This window comes from Ziziphus jujuba, chromosome 10 (assembly GCF_031755915.1).
Source record: "Ziziphus jujuba cultivar Dongzao chromosome 10, ASM3175591v1".
NCBI lineage: Eukaryota > Viridiplantae > Streptophyta > Magnoliopsida > Rosales > Rhamnaceae > Ziziphus > Ziziphus jujuba.
The window spans coordinates 2,680,544-2,689,498 of record NC_083388.1 but is presented as its reverse complement, the minus strand read 5'-3'; the positions used below and the strand labels follow the sequence as shown (position 1 = coordinate 2,689,498).

At 32.4% G+C, this 8,955-nt stretch overlaps 1 protein-coding gene across 1 annotated transcript; it reads right to left on the bottom strand.

Annotated features, from left to right (window-relative positions):
- Positions 1 to 3,425: 3,425 nt before the first annotated feature.
- Positions 3,426 to 6,925, bottom strand: LOC132799769 (MDIS1-interacting receptor like kinase 2-like). The gene is made up of 2 exons (XM_060812332.1): positions 3,938 to 6,925; positions 3,426 to 3,834 (listed from the first exon to the last, which is right to left on the bottom strand). Exons 1-2 carry the CDS (start codon positions 6,795 to 6,797, stop codon positions 3,443 to 3,445), a joined length of 3,252 nt encoding a protein of 1,083 aa, XP_060668315.1. The 5' UTR covers positions 6,798 to 6,925; the 3' UTR covers positions 3,426 to 3,442.
- Positions 6,926 to 8,955: the final 2,030 nt, after the last annotated feature.

Genomic DNA, 8,955 nt, shown 5'->3' with positions numbered 1-8,955 from the left:
TGGAGAATAGAATATAAAGCTTTGTCGAAAACATTTAACAATAAACAAACCATGAAAACAGAAAAATTACATTCGTGAAAAAAATCAATTCAAACAAAGAACAAGAGAATTAATCTAGGGTCGTGTTGTTGGTGGATCCTCTACGAAGATTGTGGTGGCTTTGTCTTCCACCATGGTCCAGTTCTTACTCTTTATTATCTGTAAAATTGAATCTTTGCTTATTTATGAAAGTTTGAATCTTAATCATTGATTATCAATTCAATATATAAAATTAAACCATATATTTTATAAAAATTCAAAAGATATTAAAAATATAATTAAATTCAACTTAAATATGTTTTCAAATATATTTATATATTTAGGGTGAGTTGAAACGAACACCAACAAAATCCCGTAACAATAGGGATGCGCAAATAAATATAAAATGAATGAATAAAATGAATGAACAAATGTTGGGTCACGAGGTAGCAAAAATGGATATGGTTCATGGGCTGGACTGAAACAGTGGATATGGATAGTGAACCTCATGGTCCAGCTCAAATATCCAAACTTGGGCTCCAACTTCAGGCCTATAATTGCCTTCTTTGATCAGAACTTTTACATTACTTATAATAAATTAGTATCCCATTATAATATAATTTCGGATACCAAATTAATGATTTGTGCTATTGGTTCACCAATTATAATCAATCTAAAATCATGGAAAATGAATCTAGCAAAATTATGCCACATCAATTATTTTTTTTGACGGATATTACTATGACATAATAAATTGATCCATAAGAATTTGTACATTGATTGTTCGTGAAATTTATTATATTAGTGTTTCATTAAAATATTTTTCATATCCTTAAAAAAGAAAGGGAAAACGAAAAATTCAAAAAGTCATGTGCAATGGGAGGGGCACACACACTATGCTTTCAAAAGTCCTCCACTTTAGAATGAACTTATTATTATTGTTATTATTATTATTTAATTTGCACTGTGGGAGGCTTCGCCCCGAATGCAACAGTGACAGCAATAAGCAACTTTGACTTTTTGTTTCTTAAAGGCATTCCCAACTGATACGGCAAGAATCAAACAGAATGCGGTTTTGTGTTTGACCAACCCGGGAGTGCCACGTCAATTATGAGAATTGCAATTCGATAGTTACCCATTTAATAAATGAATATTTGTAGCTTTCAAAAGTTGGAAATCAATTTCGACCCCCAAAAAAAAAAAAAAATAAATAGAAGTTGAAAATCAATCAAATAATTATGAACGACAAAAACAATTATTAAAGAAAATAAAGGGGGAAAAAAAATTGGAACCTACCATTTTTCCATCTTTCATGTGTTGTGAGAATCTACCAGTTTTCTAGGAATTTGAACGTCGAAAGCTTGGAGTTGTTTAATGAATATACACACATACAGACACACCCACACACACACACACACATGTATATGTATATATATATATATATATGTATGTGCTTTTCAGCTTTCTCTTATTAATTAAACATTTTGGTAATTAGTTTTCGAGTGCTAGTGCATCTCACTTTCCTTCCAATCTTTTCTTAGAATAAACCTTTCTTTTGCTTTGTTTTTTTCTATTTGGCTGTGGGGGTTGTGCTTTTCAGCTTTCTCTTATTAATTAAACATTTTGGTAATTAGCTTTCGAGTGCTAGTGCATCTCGCTTTCCTTCCAATCTTTTCTTAGAATAAACCTTTCTTTTGCTTTGTTTTTTTATATTTGGCTGTGGGGGTTGTGCACTTTTCAGCTTTCTCTTACTAATTCAACATTTTGGTAATTAGTTCTCAAGTGCTAGTGCATCTCACTTTCCTTCCAATCTTTTCCTAAAATAAACCTTTCCTTTGTTTTGTTTTTTTCTTTTGGGCCGTGTGGGTTGTGCCAAATGTAATGCCAACATGGACCGTCTTATTGCCGGCCGAAGTTCTTGCTTTCGGCCAACAAAAATGAGGGACCTATATAAATTTCTTATATTACTATTTTTTTTTTCTAAAATTTGTAATTTATTAAATAAAATAGATTAATTTTGGAAACACATAAGATTTTTTGTAATATAATTCTACTTAAACCCAATTAACTATTTCTTTCTTAAATTTTTGGTATATATAAAGACTTGTTAATTGTTGTCCATAGTTTTTTTTTTTTTTTAATATTTGGCTAGTATTATTCTTTGGTTTTTATTCACAAACTAATTGGACGTGCTTCACACAATAAATTAATTGGGTTTGCTTCATTAGGTTAAAGTCAAATTATTTTTTTCTCTTAATGTTTATTTATATTTTTTTTGGTAATATTTACTCTTATGTTTATGTTCATTAAGCTAATGGCTTAAAATATTACATGTAATTAATCAATAAAAATAAACTATGTATTTACTCTTATATTTGTCTATTTATTTCGTGTTTCATCTTCTTCTTATTTTTTCCTAGTAAGTTTTTAAACTCTAATATATATATTTCTAACTTCATCCAGATCGATCCCATTCAGAATCCTTAATTTTGAGCTTTATTTACTTGGGCTTAGCCTGAGGAAGGGATCACAGATAAGTTATCTCATATCTGCAATATGTAGTTGTGGGAATCATTGTCCGAATAAATAATGATCCTTTTATGTCATACTGCGATTGGTGGACCATAACTACTAACACTTTCTCCAAATAAAACAAAGTTGTCAAACTTAAATTGGGAATTCTCACAACACATGATCTATACATTAATTTTTGTAAGTCTTACAAGATAGAAATACTACATACTATATGTACTTCGTTTATGAGTCAGCAGGTTTCTGTTTCTAATCTAGGCCTTTTGTTTTCGATTATAGTATTATTTGGTTTTAAATTGGACTAATAAGGATAGACGCTAAATATAATATAATAAATTCAAAGGCACATTAGATTATATTGGTCAATTTATAATCAAGGTATTTCAAAAAAAAAAAAAAAAAAAAAAAAAAAAGGAAAATTATAGAGAAGGCTAGGTCATTAGTGCTTATACATACTTTTAGCATTCTTCATGGATATTGGCTTCTCTAGAAAAGGGAAAAAGAAATCGATTGTAAACTTGGACCATCTTACAGTTTGATTCAACTACAAAAATTAATTTTGGATATGGATTTGTTTGAACATGACCAGTTCTTTTATTTTTCAAGTTGTAAATTAATGGAAGTTTTAATAGAAAGTTTGTCATAAATTAAGATTGGATGATCAGCTTAAGTTAAGAGAGATAAATTTATTTCTTCTACGCACTAAAGTACATGAGGAGAAAATCTTTCCTATGTACATGCATGTATCAAGAGGAAATATTTTCTCCAAAACGTAACATATAGATAATACCAGCAAAACATCCACATTTAGCTCTTCAACCCAACAAATTATAAAAAAAAAAAAAAAAAAAAAAAAAAAAAAAAAAAGCCACGCATACGAGGTGGAATATGTTTAGGAAGTAGAATCACTGAAATCAAGCAGATCTCCTAATGTATGTAAAGCAAAAGGTTTTAACAATTGACGGGTCTGAGTTGAGAGCTTCTGAGCAACCTGTTTCATTGTTGGACGAGATTGTGGAGTGCCACTCAAGCATGCAAATGCAATCTTAGCAAGATAGAGCATTTTCCTGGCCTCTTGATCTGATGGAAGGGATAAGCGCCGATCCAAAACATCCATTAGTGCTACTTTGTGGTAAGCTGGTGTTTCAGATGATGATGAGGATGACATAGAGGTAAGAGATGAAATGAGATCTCCTGGATGCCTCCCCACAAGTATTTCCAACGTCAACGCTCCAAAGCTATACACATCGCATTTCTCATTCACTTCCCTTGTATAAGCAAGTTCTGTAATTTTCGATCAACAATATTTGAATTAGTAACACTGCTTAAAAGAAACAAATAATTAGAATTATGCAAATAATATTCCATAAGATTAAATATTACTGACCTGGAGCAACATATCCAAAAGTTCCAGCAAACGAAGTCCAGTTAGATGAATCCGGATTGAGAATTCTGGCGGTCCCAAAATCAGAAACATAAGCTTGATCACGTTCTGTATTCAGCAGAATATTTTTGGTTGATATATCTCTATGGATTATAGGGGGCAAACAATCATGGTGCATGTAGGATAATGCATCTGCCACACCTTTTACAACGATTATCCTTTTGCTCCAACCAAATGCTTCTACTTCTTCTTCATTGTTTAGAACATTTCGCAAGTTTCCACCTTCTATGAACTCATAAACCAAAAAAAAGTGTCTTGGATGTGAACAGAACCCGTATAACTTGACTATGTTAAGATGTCGCATTTGTGTTAATGTTTGAATCTCACTTGTAAAAGCTTTGAGATATTGAGACATCTCGTGATCATCACCATCTGTATTTGCATGAAGCTTCTTCACAGCAACAACTTGACCAGTGCTTAATTCTGCTTTGTAAACACTCCCTGTTCCTCCCCCTCCGATGCAATATTTGGAGTTGAATTCCTCCGTTGCTTCGATGATGTTTTCATACACCATCTTCCCATCGTAGCTCCATATTGCAAACAGATCTTGATTTTGTGTTTCAATGTCATCTGGAGTGTTTGTTTTTGTCACTCTTCTTCTTCTATGATGAATGTATAGAATTACAAAAATGGATAGAAGAAATAAGCTGCAGAAAATAGGGATCAATATGATCAATATTCTCACTTTTTTGCCCTCTTTACCATGACGATTCTGAGTCTTTGTTGGGCAAAGCTGCAAACCAGTGACGTTACCACATAAGCCTTTGTTGTTTCTGAATGCTTCAAATGGAGCATTGTGGAAGGCTTTGGAATTAGGAATGGGACCCTCCAATTGGTTGAAGGACATATCAACCATTGTCAAGCTCTTCATTTCGCCAAAATCAGACGAAATGGAACTCGAGAAATTATTGTGGGAGAGATTCAGAATTTCTAGACGTTGCATTTCTGCAAGCTGTGGTGGTATCTTTCCCACCAGCAAATTTGAACTGAGGTCAAGCTTTTGAAGAGAGTTCAAATTAGCTATTTCCCAAGGAACACTGCCTTCAAATTTATTGTTTTCCAAATTCAACTGTAACAGCTTGGAGCACCCTCCAAGTTCTTTTGGAATTGAGCCACTTAGATTGTTTTCTGCCAGGTCTAAATTGGCTAGATCAGCTAGCATTCCGATTCTATGAGGAATCTCTCCAGATAGTTTATTGCCACGTAGCATAAGTTTGAACAATAGCTTCAAACTTCCAAGTTCATCTGGAATACTTCCTGATAGATGATTTAAGGATAGGTCAAGAACCTGTAGCTGAGTTGCCTTACTAAGTGAAGGTGGTATAGAGCCTGAAAGATTGTTGTTGGAGATGTTGAGATTTGTTAACTTCTGGCACTGCCCCCACTTTGATGAAACCTCACCATGGAATTTGTTACCACTTAGATCAATATAATTCAAGTGTGGGTGAATATCGAAAGCTTCTGTAAGATTTCCTGTCAGTTGGTTTTGATCCAGCCTAAGTCTAATAAGGCTGCTGCAATTTTTCAAGCCCGTTGGGATTGGGCCTGTAAAATGGTTTTCACCGGCAGTAAAATTCTCAAGCAATCCTCCACCACATATTTGTTGTGGCAATTGTCCAGTGAAGCTATTTAAAGCCAATTGTAGATTCTTTGAGCTAGTCAGGTTTCCTATGGAAGCAGGAAGTGGGCCAGAGAGATTATTGATATTAAGGTTAAGAACCTCTAAGATGCTCAACTTTCCAATTTCTGTAGGAATAATACCAGAAAGTGTATTGTCAGCAAGCTCAAGGTTCCATAAATTTCTCAGGTTTCCAATTTCCCGGGGAATATGTCCAGAAATGCTGTTTTTAGAAAGATAAATTTGGTTGATATTGCTCAAGTTTCCTATGGAAGCAGGAAGTTCACCAAAAAGATTATTGTCACTAAGGTCAAGCTTTCTTAGGTTGCTCATATTCCCAATTTCTACAGGAATACTTCCAGAGAGTTGGTTGCCAAAAAGAAAAAGGTCGTTTAACATTCTCAGTTTTCCAATTTCTCTTGGAGTATGTCCAAAAATGTTAGTTTTAAAAAGGTACAACTCAAATAAATTGGTCAAGTTTCCAAACGAGGTAGGAATTGAACCTGTGAGGTCGTTAGTATCTATATAAAGGTTTCTCAAAGATTTCATGTGTCCAATTTCTTTAGGGATAAAGCCATTAAAACCATTAGAGCCAAACATAAGTGTTTGAAGATTTGTCAATAAGCCAATCTCTTTTGGAATCGTTCCGGTGAACTGATTCCCAGAGAGACAAATAGACGATAGACGAGAAAGATTTCCAACAGCAGGGGAAAGGAAACCAGAGAGATGATTGTTTTCCAAGTCAAGATGAGCGAGTTTGGTTAGATGGTATAGGCTACTGGGAATTTCTCCATGAAAGTTGTTTTTTTGAAGATCAATAATATTGAGGCTTGCAAAGGATGAGAAGCTGAGATTTCGTAGCGTACCGTTTAAACCAAAGCTTGAAAGGTTCAAATGGATGATGCTTTTCGACTCGTCGCAAGCAACTCCAACCCAATTGCAATGGCCGCTGCCTCTAACCCATGAAGACAAAAGGTGTTGGCTTTGGTTTTCAAGGCTGAGCTTCCAATTTATTAGAGCTGCTGCTTCCTCATTGTTTGCTGCTGTAACAACAAACGGTGTAGTTTGGAAGAAAGCTGAACTAGAAAGGTATTGTAGAAAAAACATATAGAAGACTGACAAGAATAAAACCTGTTTGTTAATGGACAACATTGAATATGCAAACAAGGAAACCATGTTGTTCATAATGAGTTAAGGCGCGCTGTAGGTATGTCTTTTCCTTAGTCTGTAATATAAATAAGAACAGCCACAGAATTTGGTCATATTTGAATATTCATAATAGTTCTAAAACGTACCATCTCCTCCGTGTTTTACCTTCTTTGCTTTCAGTTTTTATATTCATAAATATCCATTAGAGATCATTTTATTTCCCTATATTTAGGCATTTCCTTTAAAAATTTAGAAAAAATTGAGGGTTATGAATGTCTTTTTAACAATATCCTTTTATCTACTAACTTTTGTATGGAACTTTAAGCCTTTTCTTGCCTACGGATTCTTCCTTTCTACTTCCATTTGGATAGTGACTTTTTGCCATTAAAAAAAACAACTCTAGAATCCTTCTGCAAGTTCAACTAGGTTACGCCGGCAAATATATGTTTTATTTTATTTTTCTTTCTTTTCCTATTGATTCTTCCTTCGTCCTCAAAATTTGTGGGGAATGATGGACAGTTTTTTATTGATTTTTGTCATTATATTTAATGATTATCGTAGAAGCACGCAATCTTGCTTTGGATTTTTTTTCTTGTTCTTTCCCCAATTTTTTTTTGTATTTTATTTTGTTTGTTTTTGTATGTCTGCAATTTTTGTTCCCAAACTATTGATATTTTTTTATTTGATTTGACTCTACTCTTTCTAATATCTTTGAATTTTTTTTTTCTGTCTGCGTGGAGAAAGAGTCTCTTCCTTGTTTAGTGAACCCAAAACAAAGAATCAAAACCCAATAAGACATTGAAAAGAGGCACAATGCCCATGAGAAAAAGATAGAGCTACTACTTATGATATAATGAAATTCTTCCTGCATACTGCATAAGAAATTTTTCTTGTTGTTCTCTAAAGAACTCCGAGTCAAATTCAAATTAAAACCATCCTTCAAAGTTTCAAAGCCCATTTACTCATTTTGGCCCAACTATATAAAACTCCGATCATAAAATTATATTTTTCGTTTCACTTTCCTCTTCAATATTTTAATTTGGGGAATTTGGCATAAATACCTATTAAAATAAGAGACTAATAATATTTGCTCCTTCCTTTTTAATTTTTTTTTATCTATCCATATTTTTTTATTATTTCTACTATATCCTTAGCCCATTCACCACATTCAATTTCTCTCTCTTATTAATAATCCATCCATCACATTCCACATTCAATTTCTCTCTCTTATTAATAATCCATCCATCACATTCCACATTCAATTTCTCTCTCTCTCTCTCTCTCTCTTTACTACTTTACTCTAACTTGCAACCTTCCTTTCACCGAACCAAAATCTTTGTTATTCAATACAATAAGAAAAAACCATCTTTATTATTTACTCACTCTAGAAGAGAAAAAAAAAATATATATATATATATATATATACATAGATATCTGTTATTCACTCACTCTAGAATAGAGGGAAAAATAAAAAAAATAAAAAAAAAGAGACAAACAAACAAACAAAAAAACAACCTATTGGAGCTCATCAACTTCAGTATTACCAAACTATGATATTAATTTGTGGTAGATATATAGAAAGTTGCAGAAGAGTTCATTAATAAAGGTCCAGAACTTGAATTTGAGGCATTGAAATTCTCTTATAAAATCTCCAACACAGAGAAATCACAATCATTCCTTAAGCAATATCTTAGTAAACTTACCATAATCCAGTTTTACAAATTTTATTTTCTATGTGTTATTTTTTAGTGTAATTTTAATTAGAGAACTTTGTTTGTTATATTAGGATTGGTGTTGGTTATACAATGATAATTATTTGGTTATTAGAATGGTTAATGGGTATTTTGAGTTTAATAGATCAGACAATGATACAATTGATAATTGGGTTTAAATGAAATTAGTAAGACGTGATGTTTATTGATATACAGGAGAAAATTCGTTATTTTCCATTATGTTCAACTCCCAAGAATATTATCAATGGTTATTATTGTGATCACCAGTATATCATTGCTAATTTGAGTTATACAATTTTATTTTATTTTTTGTTAATGGGTTAATTTATTTTTTTCTTCTAATTTTATTTTCTTTTTTCTTCAATACAACTTCTATTATATTTACATAACATAAATAATTGTGATATCACATGGAGTATAATAAAAAATAAAAAATAAAGAAAAACTTTATCGCATGCACA

What these genes read in the sequence shown, in the direction of transcription:
- LOC132799769 (XM_060812332.1), bottom strand. Translation starts at nt 6,797, where the DNA reads ATGAACAACATGGTTTCCTTGTTTGCATATTCAATGTTGTCCATTAAC. An exon ending in TTTTGGATATGTTGCTCCAG is followed by an intron (nt 3,835 to 3,937) that starts GTCAGTAATATT and finishes CGAAAATTACAG; the next exon opens with AACTTGCTTATACAAGGGAA.